The sequence below is a fragment of the Oncorhynchus nerka genome, linkage group LG10, assembly GCF_034236695.1.
Source record: "Oncorhynchus nerka isolate Pitt River linkage group LG10, Oner_Uvic_2.0, whole genome shotgun sequence".
NCBI lineage: Eukaryota > Metazoa > Chordata > Actinopteri > Salmoniformes > Salmonidae > Oncorhynchus > Oncorhynchus nerka.
In genome coordinates, this window is record NC_088405.1 from 85988221 (window position 1) to 86009152 (window position 20932).

The 20932-nt window shown below is 45.0% G+C and overlaps 1 protein-coding gene across 1 annotated transcript in view; it reads right to left on the reverse strand.

Moving 5' to 3' along the window:
- Nucleotides 1-352: 352 nt before the first annotated feature.
- LOC115136197 (PDZ and LIM domain protein 4-like) overlaps nucleotides 353-20932 on the reverse strand; it is a 39057-nt gene continuing 18477 nt past the window's right edge. Inside the window, exons 3-7 of the mRNA XM_029671747.2 lie at nucleotides 13546-13633; nucleotides 7346-7608; nucleotides 6864-7039; nucleotides 2555-2708; nucleotides 353-1838 (exon numbers count right to left, since the gene is read on the reverse strand). Of these exons, the coding sequence (XP_029527607.1) occupies nucleotides 1634-1838; nucleotides 2555-2708; nucleotides 6864-7039; nucleotides 7346-7608; nucleotides 13546-13633 (886 nt within the window). The 3' untranslated portion in view covers nucleotides 353-1633. The remainder of the gene's footprint in view (nucleotides 1839-2554; nucleotides 2709-6863; nucleotides 7040-7345; nucleotides 7609-13545; nucleotides 13634-20932) is intronic.

Below are 20932 nucleotides of genomic sequence, written 5' to 3' on the forward strand. Positions count from 1 at the left end.
CGTAAGAGACAATGTTATGAAAACATGAAACCTGTTTTGTGGCACTGGAATTTCAAACAAATACAGGGTCTCTAGGAAGTGGATGTCTCTGGATCAGTCAACTTCTGTGCATCCCAAATGGCACCAAAGCAGTGCACTATGTAGGGCATAGTGTGTAATTTGGGGGACAAGCCTCAATTCCAAGTTGGAGGTTAAAATACATGCTGTTGGGTAAAGTGCCTTGTCAGGGACAGAACTTCACAAATTGGAACCCTTGCTATTTTTATGCTGTGTTTCCACAGGCAAGTTCAACTACAATTCTCAAGTCCACATTATATACAGCCTGTAAAACAATACATAGCTGAATCATGAGTATGATTTGATTTATTTCTCACTTTATTATATCTTAAAAAACAAATAGAAGAAACCAGAGTGAAATGTGTCTACAAAACAATAAGTTAAACACGAGGGGATTCTGTGACTCCACACGGTAAGCATTTAAAAAGGACAGACATGTGAAGGCAGTGACTAGTTAAGTTTGTTAGACATGAAACAAATATGTACAATTAGAATTTAAAAACACCAAAATCATTTCACATAATTTACAAACTACTGTCCTAGTTGGCATTCCAGTAGCTAAACGTTAGGGTCATGATGGATATTGAATAACAAGCACTTTAAGAACGAGTTAAAATACAATTAAAACTTGTTTTTTTAAAGAATCAAATATTTTACAAATAGCACTTTTCATCCAACTACTGTTTGCTGTCCCTCAGGCTGCATGATTCTGTACAGGTCCACAATCCTCATCCTACAATTTCAGGGGAAGAGACTGTTGCAAGCATGAATACTTTTGTCATTTCCAAAAGCACATAAATGCCCTCCCTGGACATGTAGAAGTCTGATTAAGTCAGTGGACTTGGCTGTGATATATATCAAACAAGAAAACAATATACACTTTCAAATACCGGCTCTCAGCCAACAAGCACTGTCTGTTTCTACAAAATGTGCCAAAGAACCTAAATAGATGGATTATTCCCGCATGTTCCTAGATTCACGGGTTAGATCCTAGAGTCGTTGTTTTCCATGTCCTTGTCTTGGGACTCTACTCCCCACAGCTTTTTAAACACTGCAACAGTGGAGATACAAAAGGCTTTCTCTTGTGGCACTGGAATGTATTTCACCAGCTGTAATAAAGCTGGTGTTCTTTAACTGTAGTAACCGTGTGAGAAGCAGTAAAAGTTCAATTCCATTCTCAGTCAGGTGCTTGACCCTAATTCCATTAACTGCATTTTAGTCAGCAGGGTTAAAAATAGAAAACCACCCCCAGATGTGAGATGTCGTTCTGTTGAATATTGCTTATGTTTTAACAAGATCTAAAAGTGCTCTTGACAAAGAAAAGCCCTCCATTTTTTTTGTACTCAGCAGGAGTAAAAATGTAAGGTCTGTCAGAAAAAATGAATAGCATGCTGTACATTATGTGATAAAGAGCTAGAGAGAGACTAGAAACCTCTGGACACCACTCTCCCACTCTAACTGACATGATCTTTTCCATCAATAGCTTGGACATGTTGCGCATTGGATTGGAAAACCTTGCTGCCTTCTGGGAGCTGTGGATAAGACTGGGGGGGGGTGTGTTTAAAGCCTGACCAGCTTAGACCAGTTCAACCTTGGAATTGGGGTAGACTGCAACCACGTCATATCCCTCAGGAGGCTGGACACGGGCCATGGCGTGGGTCTCACAGTACAGGTTCTCCTCAATGAAGAAGTAGCCCCTCTGCTTGAGGTTCAGGCCGCAGTCATCACACATGAAGCACTCTGTGTGGTACAGTTTGTCTCTGGCCTTCACGATGGTGCCCCTATACAGACCATGTTATTAGTCAATCAATCAAATGCATTTCATAAAGCCCTTTTTACATCAGCAGTTGTCACAAAGTGCATACGTTAGTAAAATGTTAAAGATCATTTTTATAATTATTGAGAAGCAATTAAGAGCTATTTGAATATCATACATTTTCTTAAGTACATCCCTGTTTATTCAAGTTACAAGTATGCCATTCATGGATGTGAGCATTTGCATAACCAATAAGGACTAAATAGCTTCAAAAACAGCCATAACTTTGGTTGAATCTGAACGTCCCCTGTATCCAGCCCTTTATCCTACCCACTACTGCTATAAAAGTAGGTTCATTCTTTAGTGCCCTGCCTAAAACCCAGTGTAAACGCTCTATACAACAGATCCATTGTGCTAAGCCTCCACAACAGTCTTGTTCAAATGACATCACTGTTTATCCATGGTGCTTGAGCAGTGTGGGGATTACCAGCACATCTGTGTTACTGAGGAGGAGAGGGTGTGGTGCAGAGGTTGAATTATTAAAAAAGTGATATATGAACATCTTATAAGCTTGGACCCGTTGGAGCAGGACTAAACTGTGTCACAAATGGCACCCTGTCCCCTATGCAGTATCTGGTCAAAAGTAGCACACCATAGGCCTAGAGGGAAAAAGGTGCAATTTGGGGACGCACACCTAGTCTACCGTATCGTTGTCATCTTTTCGGTTTTATAATGACTCACACTATGCCGTTGCCACAGCGCGTGCACTGGGGGAGTTTCTGTAGGCCAGGCATGGGGCCCATGGGACCAGGAATGGGGCTGCCCAATTTAGGGACTGGGGATTGAACTGGGGACCTTAGGCTTCTCACTCCAGACCTGTCAGTGGGGGACACACCTGTGGACAAAGAAAACACCTCAGTTAAGACCAGCAGAGTTCCAGGTAATGCACGAGGCTACCGGGGCGAAGGTAATGCACGAGGCTACCGGGGCGAAGGTAATGTTCCATTTAATGTATGAGGTTACGGGGTGAAGGTAATGCATGGGGTTACAGGATGAAGGTAATGTATGAGGCTACAGGGTGAAGGTAATGTTCCAGGTCATGTACTGTATAAGGCTACGTGGTGAAGTTTCACCTAGGACCAGATCTAGGATCAGCTTCCCCTCCCCTGATCCTAACCTGGACTATTAGTTGGGGAAAATGACAAATTTACCCATGATCAGTCTAGGGGCAACTTCACCCTACACCAGTATGAGCTCAGAAAGCAGTGCTCAGCTCTGAGTGAAAAGATGACAAAGAATTAAGGGTGTTCACACTTGGCTCAGGGAGACACCAAGGTCAGCTCCCATCCACCACAGAGACATAACTCCTCAGCTATCACTTCACTCCCTTTGTGCGTTACCCTCAGAGGGCATGGCAGGGGTACAGTCACAGGGCCAGAGCAGCACTTACACTGCTAGCCTCTACTTCTTTCTTCCCCATCTCTTAATTTGCTCTCTCTATACCTCTCTACCTGTGCCCCCCTCCTCCACATACCAGGGATGCCAGGACCTGACACACAGCAGGAACACAACAATTAGGAGATGAAATAAGCAGTTGCCTGGCAGAGCAAACATTCCACATTAAGGAGCAGACCATCACACCAGAGTGCTACAATCACACTCCCCCTGAACCACGGAGTGATGAGGTGCCAACATGGCCCATTAACCCAGAATGCCCCTGGCATGGCCTACCCACCATACTGGTGAAGTACCTGGTACTTGACAAAGAAGTTTCCATCACTTCACTAATGCTCTGTGACCATTTGAGGTTTGAGTAATAACAGAGTCTATTTTTGCCATAATAATTGGTCTATTACGCATCTAGTCATCATTACACTCAAATTCTAGTCAGAAGTTCTCATGGGATGCTCACAAGTGAGAGGGAGGTTCAATCATAGGACTTGTACAGAGCCACTATGCAGCGCTAGCGTCATTTGACAGATACACTTCATGTCTCAGACAATCGTCTTATTATGCAGAGCTGCCCCCGTGATACTCCCATCCATAAACTCCATAGGAGAGGATGGAACATACAGATGGTAGGATCTTAATTTGATCACTCTTGTTACTGAGAATATTCATGCTAGTGTAATATTAACAGTATGGCACTTTACATAGGTTATTAGCTGGCCAAAAGTAGGCTAACCACTGATCAAGCAACATTATGGACTAAAAGTCCAAATCCTGTTGCAGCAGGATTATTTTGCTGTGACAATATAGGTCAAAATAAGATGCTATATCTGTAGGAATGACATCTACTAAGAAGTCTTTATAAATAAAGTTCATAGCCTGTGATCCCCCCCAACTTGTAGATCCGGTGTCTGGAGTTTCCACCTATTTATCTTAGTTATTAGAGCAGCTTTTTAGAACCAGATCATGGCTACCCGCAGTGGCTAATGGGAGTAACATTCCTAGATAAACAAACTAAATAAAACATTATGTAACCCAGTCTATATTTCTTATTTTGAACAAACTCAAAAGGGTTACACTCCTACACAGGGGATTGGCAGAGACTTCAGAGTTGACTTGTTTATTTTTCAACTACAGGCGGTACAGTGTGTGCCACATCTGCATCCTCAAAAGCAAAGTAAATAAATGATCACTTCCCGCCTATATCTGACTATTATGTGTCACTGTAAAGTAGTGGATTTTTCAGTGATTGCTATAGCCAGGGATTTCACTCTAATAATAAACCGAATCCATCATGCCATCGTCTCCACCAACAACCCTGTCTGACAACACAGATGGTAAGATCCGAGCCTGTTGGGCTCAAGCATAACAGACCAACTCGTTTGTTCTCCCTTGAAATCCCAGGGATGCCGACATTTTCAAAAGCGGAACGTTTTATTTTGAAAAGGATGAGGATGACAATATCACACGCAGTCAAACGCTCCTCTCGGTCTTAACATCAACGCTGAGCTGGAAAAGAGTATAAAATCCTTCAGAACAAAACAAGGATTTCCAGACCGAGAGCAACAAACACAGAGCTTCAAGGTGTCAGCATCTTACCAGAAGCTTAACCCAGTGTCAATTACGCCTTTTGTGGTCGTGAAAAACAAACAAACATTTAAAACCCTGCTGCAGTTGAATCATCCTGGTGCAATTTAATCAAATTCTGTTGAAACCATAGACTTCTCTTCCTTAAACTCCTGTAACACCTGCAAGTGATTAGCGACAAATTCAAAGAATAACAAGGCCTGCAGTTCATCCAAAACCTTCTCAGGGAGCTCCAACAGACAGGATGCCAGGTTCCTAGGGATTATCTGGTCTGTTTGGGTTCTCCTTGAGGAGCTAGAGCATGGCCATGATGGAAGAAGCTGATCCTAAAACATCACATGACTCCTAAGGACTTCAGAGAGCCTAGCCTACTTCTTGGAATGTGAATAGTTAAAAAAACACCAGGAAGTCATTTCTCAGGTTGTTATGCAATAAACTTCACACAGTCCTGTGTCTGGAAATAAATCACACACTACACTTCCAACGGAAACGATTTAGCTCAAATATACAAACATATCTAAATGTACATAAACAATCATGAGTATACAGAACATGCACAGAGTACCAGTCAAAAGTCTGGTTTCACCTACTCATTCAAGGGTTTTTCTTTATTTTTACTATTTTCTAGATTGTAGAATAGTGAAGACACTAATACTATGAAGTAACACATATTGAATCATGCAGTAACCAAAACAAAGTGTTAAAAAGCATTATTGTATATTTGAGTAGCCACCCTTTGCCTTGATGATAGCTTTGCACACTTGGTATTCGGTCAACCAGCTTCATGGGGTAGTCACCTGGAATGCATTTCAATTAACAGGTGTCTCTTGTTAAAAGTTACACTGTGGTCCATATTATGGCAAGAACAGCTCAAATAAGCAATGAGAAATGAAAGCCCACTTTAAGACATGAATGTCAGTCAATGCAGAAAATGTCAAGAACTTTGAAAGGGTTTTCAAGTGCAGTCTCAAAAAAACACCAAGCGCTATGATGAAACTGGCTCTCATGAGGACCGCCACAGGAAAGGAAGACCCAGCGCTACCTCTGCTTCAGAGGAAAAGTTCATTAGAGTTACCAGCCTCAGAAATTGCAGCCCAAATAAATGCTTCACAGAGTTCAAGTAACAGACATATCTCAACATCAACTGTTCAGAGGAGACTGAGAATCAGGCCTTCATGGTCGAATTTCTGCAAAGAAAACACTACTAAAAAGAAATATTTGCTTGGGCCAAGAAACACGAACAATGGACATTAGACCGGTGGAAATCGGTCCTTTGGTCTGATGAGTTATTTGGTTTCAAACACTGTCTTTGTGAGACGCAGAATAGGTGAACGGATGATCTCCGCATGTGTGGTTCCCACAGTGAAGCATGGAGGTGGTGGTGTGTTGGTGCTTTGCTGGTGACACTTAAGAATTCAAGGCACACTTAACCAGCATGGCTACCACAGCATTCTGCAGCGATACACCATCCCATCGGGTGTGCGCTTAGTCCCACTATCTGTTTTTCAACAGGACAATGACCCAAAACACACCTCCAGGCTGTGTAAAGGCTATTTGACCAAGAAGGAGAGTTATGGAGTGCTGCATCAGATGACCCGGCCTCCACAATCAGCCGACCTCAACACAATTGAGATGGGTTGTGATGAGTTGGACCGCAGAGTGAAGGAAAAGCAGCCAACAAATTCTCAGCATTTGTGGGAACTCCTTCAAGACTGTTGGAAAAGCATTCCAGGTAAAGCTGGTTGAGAGAATGCAAAGCTGTCACCAAGGCAAAGGGTGGCTACTTTGAAAAATCTCAAATTTAATTTAGTTTGACACTTTGGTTACTACATGATTCCATAGTTTTGATGTCGTCACTATTATTCTACAATGTAGAAAGTAGTACAGATAAAGAAGGCATTCGAGGGAGAGACCCATATACACACACATTTATAAATAAATAAACTATAGGGTGAATGACATGTACAAACCGCTAAATAAATGGACAGTCATATAGAGCCACAAATGAGGGTACCTCCATCCTCTGCCTCCAGTATGCCCTGTAGGTATTTGAAGGAGCCGGACTGTTTGGGTGCGGAGGCTGGCTCCTCTGGGTCCTGCAGCATCTTATACACGTCTGACTCTGTGGTGACTTCAAAACTAGGACCGTTCCCATTACGTCCCAGAGGAGAATGCGTCGGAGGCTCAGGACTGAAAGAGATAAAAAATTAAGTTGTTTTTAGTCTGAATTCAGTGTGATCAACAGCTTCTTGACTGAAAGGCCTCCACTAAATGTTGCATTGTCTTTAGATTTCATTCGTAAATGCAGTGACATTACTTATTTTTAGGGTAAAAAGAAAATGCAGTTTAACAAAGTAAAAATCCCAGAAGATACTGTAACATTAACAAGTTATACAACACTTCATACGTGGTCTTCACATTGACATGGTGAATATACCATGATCTCTTGAAACTACTGCAGAGGTTTTCCACTCCTCCATGGCCACCATGCCTCACCTGTGTGGGGAGCTCAGGCTCAGGCTGCCCATTTGTTTTGGCAAGACCCTGTCTCTGTCTCCATTGCTGCCATTGTTGTGTGCGTACAGGCCGGCTGGGTTGTTGTACTGCATGTTGTTGAGCTGCTTGGAGTTGCCGTTGTTGAGGTGCGGTGGCTCAGAGATGTAGGAGGGTTTTCGGCTGTATCCACTGCCGTTGTGACCGCTGCTGTAGCCACTGATGTATCCACCGGTGATTGGTCCAGTGCTGATTGGTCGGAAATTCTGGAGAAGGAAAGAGCAGAGGAGCCATTAAGAAAAGTATGGTTGTTTCCAATGCACTTCTATATCTGTCATAGTCTGTTTGTTCGTCACCTAACATTTATGGGAACATGAATTACATCATCTCCAAGGCATGAAGGTGACTGTTGGCACAGAGGTCAAAACATTTAGCAAGGACCTGCACAAACTATACAATGACGTAACCAAATACTTCAACGTTTACTTCTACAAACTACACTAATAATCTACAGTGTAGTGGGTGCTACATGTGTGTTCATCTCTCCAAGCTACAGATTGCAATCTTTTGTTGATGTTATCACTTTTCTAACGGTTGATTTTAGTGGCATGACTGTCAAACAAGAGACAGTGACTTAATGGCTGTTGTAGGGGGCACACAATCATAAATCATAAATCCTCTGTAAATATGTCAAATGCAGTGACTTGTTTAAATGGTTGTGCAAGACATAGTTGTCATCCCACACAGCCAGCCAAGGCCGTTGATTAACGCATGCGTGTGTGTTGAGTGGTGGGTGAATTCACTGGTTGGGCCCAGGAAACAGAGGTTCAGACTCTCCGGGCAGGCAGCAGGATCCCTGTCTGTCATCTCAGCAGATGTGGCCTGGTCCTTGTTCCCTGGCTGGCCCGAACCACCCACGCATAGGCCATTTCTAAATCCCCTCTGCCGAGCCCTAGACACCATACCCAACCCCAAGCTGTGTTTCAAACCCTGGGCTTGGGCCATATAGCCAGCCCTCTCCCCAGCCCAGACAAGTAGGTCCTAGAGGGGCTGACAAGGAGAGGACCACAAGACCATCAGAGCAGAGGGTGAGTGTAGCTGTATCTGAGCCAGCAGTCCAACCCCTCCCCCGTCCGCCACCACTGCCTGCCCCCCCCAACCCCTCCACCACCGCTCCCCAGCCCCTCACCCTCTCATTACAATGATAACCGTCAGTAATTGTACCAGGAAGCCTTTCATTTTCTGGTCTTGGCAACAAAGTACAAGAGGGGAAGAAAAATAAGAAGAGTGCATTGTATTACGAAGTGTTCCTGCAGTGACATGACAGTAAACTTGGCCTTTTAAGACTTCTTTAATCTGTGTGAACATGACGTGTGGATGGATTCCAGCGCCTCCCTCAGACAGTTACAATAGAAGCCACAGGGCCCTGAGCGAGCTCACCAAGAGGGAGAAGCCACAGGGCCCTGAGCGAGCTCACCAAGAGGGAGAAGCCACAGGGCCCTGAGCGAGCTCACCAAGCTCACCAAGAGGGAGAAGCCACAGGGCCCTGAGCGAGCTCACCAAGAGGGAGAAGCCACAGGGCCCTGAGCGAGCTCACCAAGAGGGAGAAGCCACAGGGCCCTGAGCGAGCTCACCAAGAGGGAGAAGCCACAGGGCCCTGAGCGAGCTCACCAAGAGGGAGAAGCTCACCAAGAGGGAGAAGCCAGCAGGGGGAGAAGCCACAGGCCCTGAGCTCACCAAGAGGGAGAAGCCACAGGGCCCTGAGCTCACCAAGAGGGAGAAGCCACAGGGCCCTGACCTCACCAAGAGGGAGAAGCCACAGGGCCTGAGCGAGCTCACCAAGAGGGAGAAGCCCCCCTGAGCGAGCTCACCAAGAGGGAGAAGCCACAGGGCCACAGGGCCCAGGGCCCTGAGCGAGCTCACCAAGAGGGAGAAGCCACAGGGCCCTGAGCGAGCTCACCAAGAGGGAGAAGCCACAGGGCCCTGAGCGAGCTCACCAAGAGGGAGAAGCCACAGGGCCCTGAGCCACAGGGCCCTGAGCGAGCTCACCAAGAGGGAGAAGCCACAGGGCCCTGAGCGAGCTCACCAAGAGGGAGAAGCCACAGGGCCCTGAGCGAGCTCACCAAGAGGGAGAAGCCACAGGGCCCTGAGCGAGCTCACCAAGAGGGAGAAGCTGAGCAGCTCACCAAGAGGGAGAAGCCACAGGGCCCTGAGCGAACTCACCAAGAGGGAGAAGCCACAGGGCCCTGAGCGAACTCACCAAGAGGGAGAAGCCACAGGGCCCTGAGCGAGCTCACCAAGAGGGAAAAGCGACAGGGCTGCTGAAATGCTTGGCAAACACTTTGGCTACACCAAACCCTCATGAGAGTGAGTGCAGATAACGTCAGTGATTATTTACTGTATTCAAGCATGTTAAATGAACAAACATGTTTGGATGTTGCCTGTTTAGTGGCAATTTTCACATTAACCGATGGAGCTCGGGAGACCAAGAGAGTAAAGTCTGCTTCAGATCCCTGGCACACATGTTTATGTCTGTTGAATGCCCGAGACCACTCTAGAGACCACTAGTTGGAAGACTAATATGCAGTTATATGGCCTCGTGTCTGCAGCAAAAAGATACGAGTGGATGGCAGATTTATAAAAAGGCAGCACATCTGGTACATCGCTTTTAAAAGTGCCAGGTTGGTAACATTTAGGACCTGTAAGTGCTTTTAAGTTGCTCTTAGGTATGGAAGTAACCATTACTTTCATTAAATAAATCACAGTAAGCAGACTGTCCCATTAAACTGATTTATCGTACCTATGCCGGTCTGTAATGGGGATTTTAAAACGGCACAAAATAGTTAATGGAGATCGTGCCAACTGGTGACACGCCTTCCACAGAGTGTGTGCTTTGTTAAATCATAACTAAAATCACCAGATAACATCACCTAGTAACCTTATCTTGTTATTTAAACCAACACAATCAAAACTAATGTTGCTATAGTACAACCAGGCACTCTTTCAGTCGCTCACATACAGTTCAGTTCCTACATGGGAAAAAGTGAAATCCCCTTCAATCCAGCTCAGAAACACTGGAGAGAAAAGCAGCAAGTATTTATGAGAAGCAGTTCTGTCTGCTCAGAAATTCTGTCAGTCATCAGATTTCACTGACCTGTTTTACAATAGTGAATAAGCATGGCTCTTGGTTCTGGGTGACTGGCTACTGAGCCTGTGTGACTAGGCAGGGGGGTTATGCCTTTCAGAATGGGGACTGTTTAGACAGAACCACAGGACTCCTGGGAGAGAAAAAAAACTGACTTAAAGCTACATGTATTATAGTAATAAGGACTCAGAAAGGAGGGGGACGAGATATTTACTGCTGTTACCCAAGTCGACACTGCAGAGTTTGGTCAGGGAGAGGTATAGAGACCAGGAAGGGGAGGAAGAGGACCCTTATTCAAATCATATTCCTGCTTAACAGTTTCCCCCTCATACTACACCTCCCCATGGTAATTATGCTTTTCACATAGCGCTCCGCATTGCTAACCAACCACAAGCGAGCTCTTTATTACCCCTGTTCCTATCCCAGAGGTAGCACAGGGACAGTGTCTCCAGAGCTGGCTGGCTGTAGGCAGCCTGTTAGACAAACAACGGGCTCTTTATTACCCCTGTTCCTATCCCAGAGGTAGCACAGGGACAGTGTCTCCAGAGCTGGCTGGCTGTAGGCAGCCTGTTAGACAAACAACGGGATCTTTATTACCCCTGTTCCTATCCCAGATGCAGCACAGGGACAGTGTCTCCAGAGCTGGCTGGCTGTAGGCAGCCTGTTAGACAAACAACGGGCTCTTTATTACCCCTGTTCCTATCCCAGAGGTAGCACAGGGACAGTGTCTCCAGAGCTGGCTGGCTGTAGGCAGCCTGTTAGACAAACAACGGGCTCTTTATTACCCCTGTTCCTATCCCAGAGGTAGCACAGGGACAGTGTCTCCAGAGCTGGCTGGCTGTAGGCAGCCTGTTAGACAAACAACGGGCTAGCTAGCGCGCCATTCTCTGATCTCCATGACCCCATCCGCTCCCCAGTGCGCTGACAGGGGGAGAGGGACTTCTTGGTCAACCCAAATACAGATTGACATCTCTGGGGATTACCAGCTGATTAGTTATTACTTCACCCATTACTGGAAACAACTAAATATGTGGGGTCACAAGTTTACGATCTGAAGGCCTGGATGAATGTGGTGCAGTGAATGTGAACTCTCAATGGCACTGTGTTGTATTTTGAGGAAAACTGTCATAATTGAACATGTTTGACAGAGGTAGAGTATGTATGGAACAGCGCACTAAACCCCTATAGAAAGATCCTATAAGTACATCACAATTAGACAGTATTGTCAGTTCTCAAATGCTAGGAGGGAGAATTCTCTCCCTCTTGCCAATGCAGCTTGAGAATGGAACCATCGTGATGCAAGTCCCATTGTTTCCACATTCTAAAGGTCCATAGTTTCCAAGCCCACTGCAAAAGCCACAATTGTGATTCCAATGAGTCTGAGGATAACAATGCAGAGCAATAGAGGCATGCGGTTGGCCACCTGTAGACCTACTTCATCACACTGTAGACCACAGGCATAAGTCCCCATTTATTCTAGCAATGCTGTCAAAATGAGTCATACTTTTTCTGATAATCTTACAAAACTCTTGTCTGTTGATGAGTAAGACGAGTTCATGGAAATACTACATTTTCCTCCTGTTTCCCCACAAATAGTTTTCGTTTCAAAGCTGTTCAGGCTCAGATCCAAAAATGCAGTCATTCAACTTTGAGAATATCCCATGTTCTCCTTGTTCAAGGAAACACCACCGTGTCACTTCCGGCTAGCTAGAATTCCCAGATGCTAGTTTGGAATTTCCAATGACTTCAGCTGCTGGTAGAGAGTTCACGTGTGGTGCCTAATATGTCTGGAAAACACAATCAGCATTGTTCAATGCCGGTAACCTCTTTCAAGGTATATTACACTAGCTTGGAGCAGGAAATAACCTGGGTCATTCATTTAGCCTAACTCAAGGGACCAACCATTTCCCTCCCCCTGAAGCAAATGAGCCAAAATGGTACTCACTTTGCTGTTTTTAGTTCAACTTTAACTCTATTAAAAGGAGACCAGAGTCTTTCAGTAGAGAGTGGATACAAGGTTTCCAAACCTCCCTCTAACTTTTCCAGGAGATAGAGAGTACAGCCTTCTCTGATTACAAACACAGAGGTACTGCTAGCATGCATGTCTGTTTATATACAAAGTTTGAGTTGATTGCTCCCCCTCGTTCAGGTCTGGTATTTCCTCGTATTAATCAAGACAGGACTTCAGCTCGTGTTGAGATGGTGAAATCCAAAAAGAGGTCCTAATCCCCAGGTCCCCTTCTCAGGAAAACTTAAGTCTCCTTGGATTGCCTCAAGGCTGAAATTGGGTGGTCCTTCACCTTGTTCATCACTAGGCAGATTTATATCTTATTGCTACCATGCTTGCAAAAATAGGATATCAACCATGTACCCCAAGACCATCTGAAATATTTAGAGTTGGGATCAGTGGCTTTGACTTAGTAATGGATGTCACACATTAAATCAATAAAATGTCAATATTTCTGAAGACAAATCCCCAAGAATAAAAGACTAAATGTAAACTCAGGTTCAGCTACATAGACAAAAACATCGCTGTCCCATTCACCTACAGCGATATTAATTAAAGAATTTACTTGCTATGTATTGAAGCTTTCTTTCATTAAAAAATGTCCACCAGCCTGCCTACTGATGTGGAAGTCAATACAGGCATCAGTCTGCTGTATATAGTTTCAACCTTCAATTGATGACCGATGCTTTTCATTTCAGGCCTTTGTGTGACCATTCAGCCCAGTCGACAGGGATTTCCCCACTGAAGCGACATGGGAAAACGACCAACATGACAACCAATGCCCACAATTAAAGAGGAATGGTCATTTCTCAGATTTCCCAGCCACAATACACGCATTGTCTGCTAGTTCTGCATCACTCTGGTCAGTGTCGGAAAACTCTGAAAAGTTCAACGGCAAGGGCTTGGCTTGCTTGAGTACGCATTTGGCAGATAATTGGGCCTCAATTTGTTTCAAAACAATTTCAATACTTTCCAACTGACAGAGGAACTCTAAATCAATGAGTTTATCAGTAGATTATCTGTATAATCTTATACAAGTGCAGCTCATACCTGTGGGGACTCAGACTCCAACGTAGCCATGAATGGACTGGTCTTGCCATCTTCAATAACAGTTGGAGACCAGAGTTTGTCTTCACACCTGAAAAACAATACCCAGGAAAGAGAGCTACGTTAGTCATTGTTTATCTATAAAAACACTCAGAGGCTTTTAAAGAGGTCATATCTGCGCCAATCAATGTGTTTACAGGTTATTTGCTCACAGCAGTCACTAAGAAGATGCTCTTAAAATAACATTTCTGGATATGATTGTTAGCGTGGAATAAAAAAGGGATGAAACTCAGGACACGTACACCATAACACAGTTAACAAAAAAAGATGACTTGAACATTCATATTAAATACCACTAACCACTGCTGAATATAAGTGGCATACGCCATGGGATGAGATTGTGCACTGCCCTCCAAAAAATAATTTCACAGTAGCAAGTGGCATGAGTCTTTGTTTGGCAGGCATAATACTGGCAGCTAAAGGTGACCACATTCCAGTACACTAATGATAGTCATCTCTACAGCAGATCAGCAAAACTATGCCATGAACTCAGTACATCTTGTTATTAGATTAGCGCAACATGTTAAGACAGTCATCCAGGTGGACAGAAACAATAGGATGGAAAGGCTTAAATAAGGATAGTCTGCTCTGTGTCCGGTGATATTGAATGAAGGACAATGGGGTTTATTGTACAAAGTGATTTTTTCCTATCATGGCTAGGCCCATTTATGTACTAAATACAGAATATGTTGGTATACTGTACGTTTGTCCTGTTTTAAAAATGCAATAGGCTGCTCTACATGCCCTGTGCTACACGTCCCAGACAGAATTGCATCAGACAGATTTAGAACTTCCCATAAAACCACATGGTAATAAAAAGGTGAAATCCAAATTGGCATCGCATTATACAGCATTTAACGGCACACTTGAGGGGGTAGTGAAAGACTTGAGGGAGTAGTGAAAGACTTGAGGGAGTAGTGAGTCATGCTTTTTAGAATTCCTGAACCATTTTCCAAACATGTCAGGGGTGCCATTGCTTGACTATTTGCTGTTATGTGGGCAGCTTCCAAAAGGCCAATGTCATGTCATCACACCAGCCCCAGCGAGGGAGCAGAGGGCAGTGTGCGTATGTAGAGGAACAAAGATGATTTTCCCTCCACTCAGTAAGTCAGACAGCTATTCATTCACACCTACGTACATAGACGCAGGCAGGCCTCTGGGGCAGGAGAAAACAATGATTCCTCGGAGTTCTCCACTGGTGTGAACTTCACAACTGGAGGATGAGGTCACTCGATTCAGCTGGCATGGCTGCGGCCACATGAGGCAATGCCTCAAAAATGAGCACAGAGGTGTTCGTATCAAGGCTGCTTTATGGGCAAGTGTTTGATGGATGAGCTGCAGACTGCGTGGGATGATCTGACCTTCCCACTACTTATATCAAGACTTTATATCCCAGGATGTTTCCTTGGATACATATGAACACTATTGAGCAAGTCAATTGGCGGCAAACGAATTGACATTTGCTTAAATACAAAAGAACCATAGAACATGGTAAAAAAAAGCCGTGAGGAGGACCAAAGACGTACGAGTGGAAACAGAGGCAGAGGCCGATGGAGAGGCAGACAATATGATACACACCAATAGGCCAGGCACAATGGAACATATTGTTTTCAGTGATCTAGTTTAGCGTGTGCTCCAATAGAGTCAGCGTTTGAGGGATTAGTGGAGAAACTGTCTGCAAGGGATCCGAGCTGTGCAGAGCGCCAACAGCCTTCTACGCTCTCCTCACTGGCTTCCAGTGCGAATAACCCAAAAGGGAGACATGTACTGTATAGGGAAGACCTTCAGAGCCTGATTCCATGGCTGAACTAACTGTATTGGGTCTGAGCCTTCTCCATCTCCCCTTGCTCATAAATGAGTGTACAGTTGAAGTCAGACGTTTACATACATTTAGGTTGGAGACATTAAAAAACGTTTTTTTCAACCACTCCACAAATTTCTTTTAAAAAACTATAGTTTTGGCAAGTCAGTTATGACATCTACTTTGTGCAGGCATGTCATTTTCCAACAATTGTTTACAGACAGATTATTAAACTGTATCACAATTCCAGTGGGTCAGAAGTTTACATACACTAAGTTGACTGTGCCTTTAAAAAGCTTGGAAAATTCACAAAATGTCATGGCTTTAGAAGCTTCTGATAGGCTAATTGACATCATTCGAGTCAATTGGAGGTGTACCTGTGGAAGTATTTCAAGGCCTACCTTCAAACTCAGTGCCTCTGCTTGACATGAGAAAATCAAAAGAAATCCACCAAGACCTCAGAAAAAAAATTGTAGACCTGCACAAGTCTGGTTTATCCCTGGGAGCAATTTCCAAATGCCTGAAGGTACCACGTTCATCTGTACAAACAATAGTATGCAAGTATAAACACCATGGGACCACGTAGCAGTCATACCGCTCAGGAAGGAGACACGTTCTGTCTCCTAGAGATTAACGTACTTTGGTGCAAAAAGTGCAAATCAATCCCAGAACAAGAGCAAAGGACCTTGTGAAGATGCTGGAGGAAACAGGTACAAAAGTATCTATATCCACAGTAAAAATGAGTCCTATATCTACAAGCAAGGAAGAAGCCACTGCTCCAAAACCAACATAAAAAAGCCAGACTATGGTTTGCAACCGCATTTCAAATCAAATCAAATTTTATTTGTCACATACACATGGTTAGCAGATGTTAATGCGAGTGTAGCAAAATGCTTGTGCTTCAAGTTCCAACAATGCAGTAATAACCAACAAGTAATCTAACTAACAATTCCAAAACTACCGTCTTATACACAGTGTAAGGGGATAAAGAATATGTACATAAGGATATATGAATGAGTGATGGTACAGAGCAGCATAGGCAAGATACAGTAGATGGTATCGAGTACAGTATATACATATGAGATGAGTATGTAAACAAAGTGGCATAGTTAAAGTGGCTAGTGATACATGTATTACATAAGGATGCAGTCGATGATAGAGTACAGTATATACGTATGCATATGAGATGAATAATGTAGGGTAAGTAACATTATATAAGGTAGCATTGTTTAAAGTGGCTAGTGATATATTTACATCATTTCCCATCAATTCCCATTATTAAAGTGGCTGGAGTTGAGTCAGTGTGTTGGCAGCAGCCACTCAATGTTAGTGGTAGCTGTTTAACAGTCTGATGGCCTTGAGATAGAAGCTGTTTTCAGTCTCTCGGTCCCAGCTTTGATGCACCTGTACTGACCTCGCCTTCTGGATGATAGCGGGGTGAACAGGCAGTGGCTCGGGTGGTTGATGTCCTTGATGATCTTTATGGCCTTCCTGTAACATCGGGTGGTGTAGGTGTCCTGGAGGGCAGGTAGTTTGCCCCCGGTGATGCGTTGTGCACACCTCACTACCCTCTGGAGCCTTACGGTTGAGGGCGGAGCAGTTGCCGTACCAGGCGGTGATACAGCCCGCCAGGATGCTCTCGATTGTGCATCTGTAGAAGTTTGAGTGCTTTTGGTGACAAGCCGAATTTCTTCAGCCTCCTGAGGTTGAAGAGGCGCTGCTGCGCCTTCTTCACGATGCTGTCTGTGTGAGTTGACCAATTCAGTTTGTCTGTGATGTGTATGCCGAGGAACTTAAAACTTGCTACCCTCTCCACTACTGTTCCATCGATGTGGATAGGGGGTGTTCCCTCTGCTGTTTCCTGAAGTCCACAATCATCTCCTTAGTTTTGTTGACGTTGAGTGTGAGGTTATTTTCCTGACACCACACTCAGAGGGCCCTCACCTCCCTGTAGGCAGTCTCGTCGTTGTTGGTAATCAAGCCTACCACTGTTGTGTCGTCCGCAAACTTGATGATTGAGTTGGAGGCGTGCATGGCCACGCAGTCGTGGGTGAACAGAGAGTACAGGAGAGGGCTCAGAACGCACCCTTGTGGGGCCCCAGTGTTGAGGATCAGCGGGTTGGAGATGTTGTTGCCTACCCTCACCACCTGGGGGCGGCCCGTCAGGAAGTCCAGTACCCAGTTGCACAGGGCGGGGTCGAGACCCAGGGTCTCGTGCTTGATGACGAGCTTGGAGGGTACTATGGTGTTGAATGCCAAGCTGTAGTCGATGAACAGCATTCTCACATAGGTATTCCTCTTGTCCAGATGGGTTAGGGCAGTGTGCAGTGTGGTTGAGATTGCATCGTCTGTGGACCTATTTGGGCGGTAAGCAAATTGGAGTGGGTCTAGGGTGTCAGGTAGGGTGGAAGTGATATGGTCCTTGACTAGTCTCTCAAAGGACTTCATGATGACGGAAGTGAGTGCTACGGGGCGGTAGTCGTTTAGCTCAGTTACCTTAGCTTTCTTGGGAACAGGAACAATGGTGGCCCTCTTGAAGCATGTGGGAACAGCAGACTGGTATAGGGATTGATTGAATATGTCCGTAAACACACCGGCCAGCTGGTCTGCGCATGCTCCGAGGGCGCGGCTGGTGATGCCGTCTGGGCCTGCAGCCTTGCGAGGGTTAACACGTTTAAATGTCTTACTCACCTGGGCTGCAGTGAAGGAGAGTCCGCATGTTTTCGTTGCAGGCCGTGTCAGTGGCACTGTATTGTCCTCAAAGCGGGCAAAAAAGTTATTTAGTCTGCCTGGGAGCAAGACATCCTGGTCCGTGACTGGGCTGGATTTCTCCTTGTAGTCCGTGATTGACTGTAGACCCTGCCACATGCCTCGTGTCTGAGCCGTTGAATTGAGATTCTACTTTGTCTCTGTACTGACGCTTAGCTTGTTTGATAGCCTTGCGGAGGGAATAGCTGCACTGTTTGTATTCGGTCATGTTACCAGTCACCTTGCCCTCATTAAAAGCAGTGGTTTGCGCTTTCAGTTTCACGCGAATGCTGCCATCAATCCACGGTTTCTGGTTAGGGAATGTTTTAATCGTTGCTATGGGAACGACATCTTCACCGCACGTTCTAATGAACTCGCACACCGAATCAGCGTATTCGTCAATATTGTTATCTGACGCAATACGAAACATATCCCAGTCCACGTGATGGAAGCAGTCTTGGAGTGTGGAGTCAGCTTGGTCGGACCAGCGTTGGACAGACCTCAGCGTGGGAGCCTCTTGTTTTAGTTTCTGTCTGTAGGCAGGGATCAACAAAATGGAGTCGTGGTCAGCTTTTCCGAAAGGAGGGCGGGGCAGGGCCTTATATGTGTCGCGGAAGTTAGAGTAACAATGATCCAAGGTTTTTCCACCCCTGGTTGCGCAATCGATATGCTGATAAAATTTAGGGAGTCTTGTTTTCAGATTAGCCTTGTTAAAATCTCCAGCTACAATGAATGCAGCCTCCGGATAAATGGATTCCAGTTTGCAAAGAGTCAAATAAAGTTTGTTCAGAGCCATCGATGTGTCTGCTTGGGGGGGGATATATACGGCTGTGATTATAATCGAAGAGAATTCTCTTGGTAGATAATGCGGTCTACATTTGATTGTGAGGGATTCTAAATCAGGTGAACAGAAGGATTTGAGTTCCTGTATGTTTCTTTCATCACACCATGTCTCGTTAGCCATAAGGCATACGCCCCCGCCCCTCTTCTTACCAGAAAGATGTTTGTTTCTGTCGGGGCGATGCGTGGAGAAACCCGCTGGCTGCACCGCCTCGGATAGAGTCTCTCCATTTGGGGACAAAGATAGTACTTTTTGGATACATTTTCTCTGGTCTGATGAAACAAATATAGAAATGTTTTGACATAAAGACCATTGTTATGTTTGGAGGAAAAAGGGAGAGGCTTGCAAAACGAAGAACACAATCCCAACCGTGAAGCACAGGGGTGGCAGCATCATGTTGTGGGGATGCTTTGCTGCAGGAGGGACAGGTGCACTTCACAAAATAGATGGCATCATGAGGCAGGAAAATTAAGTGGATATATTGAAGCAACATCTCAAGACATCAGTGTTAAAGCTTGGTCACAAATTGGTCTTCCAAATGGACAATGCCCCAAGCATACTTCCAAAGTTGTGGCAAAATGGCTTAAGGACAACAAAGTCAAGGTATTGGAGTGGCCATCACAAAGCCCTGACCTCAATCCTATAGACATTTTGTGGGCAGATCTGAAAAAACGTGTGCGAGCAAAGAGATCCCAACTTATTGTGGGAAGCTTGTGGAAGGCTACTCGAAACGTTTGACCCAAGTTTAAATTGTTTAAGGCAATGCTATCAAATACTAATTGAGTGTACGCAAACTTCTGACCCACTAGGAATGTGATGAAAGATATAAAATATGAAATAAATCACTACTATTATTTCACATTCTTATTATTTTACATTCTTAAAATAAAGTGGTGATCCTAACTGACCTAAATGTCTTCACTCACTGTATAGACTTTGTTTTGTTTATTCCCTGTGTAACTCGGTGTTGTTGTATGTGTCGAATTGCTATGCTTTTTCTTGGCCAGGTCGCAGTTGCAAATGAGAACTTGTTCTCAACTAGCCTACCTGGTTAAATAAAGGTGGAATGAAATAAAATAAAAAATGATATTTTTTGCCTTCCTGTGACTCCAGGTGCTGTAGGTGTCCTGGAGGGCATATAGTTTGCCCCCGGTGATGTATTGTGCAGACCACACCACCATCTGGAGAGCCCTGCGGTTGTGGGCAGTGCAGTTGCCATACCAGGCGGTGATACAGCTCGACATGATGCTCTCGATTGTGCAGCTGTAAAAAAGTTAGTGAGGGTTTTTGGTGACAAGCCACATTATTTGAGCCTCCTGAGGTTGAAGAGGTGATGTTGCACCTTCTTCACCACACTGTCTGTGTGCGTGGACTATCAGTTTGTCAGTGATATGTACACCAAGGAACCGCTGCCCAGTCGATGTGGATAGAGGGGTGCTCCCTTTGCTGTTTCCTGAAGTCCACGATCATCTCTTTTGTTTAGCTGACATTGGGGTTATTTTTCCTGACACCACACTCTGGGAGCCCTCACTACCACTGTTGTGTCATCTGCAAACTTGATGATCGAGTTGGAGGCCTGCATGGCCACGCTGTCGTGGGTGAACAGGGAGTACAGGAGAGGGCTGAGAACACACCCTTGTGGGGCCCTGTGTTGAGGATCAGCGTAGTGGAGATGTTTTCTACCTTCACCACCTGGGGGCGGCCCATCAAGATTCCTGATTTTGAAGACAAATCAAATGGCAGCAGCAGGGCTGGAGTCTCCCCTCCTGACCACCGGCTCACTTGATGCAGCATTTTCAACCGCAACATCAGTGCCCTGGGATAACTTTTCCCCTCTTTGGCTGTCCCCTCCCTCCTTATCAGGAGTACTGCGCGTCAAATCCCTGTACCATTCATAATTCCACAGCTTTGACTCACTGTCCAGGCAGTCAGACCAGGAC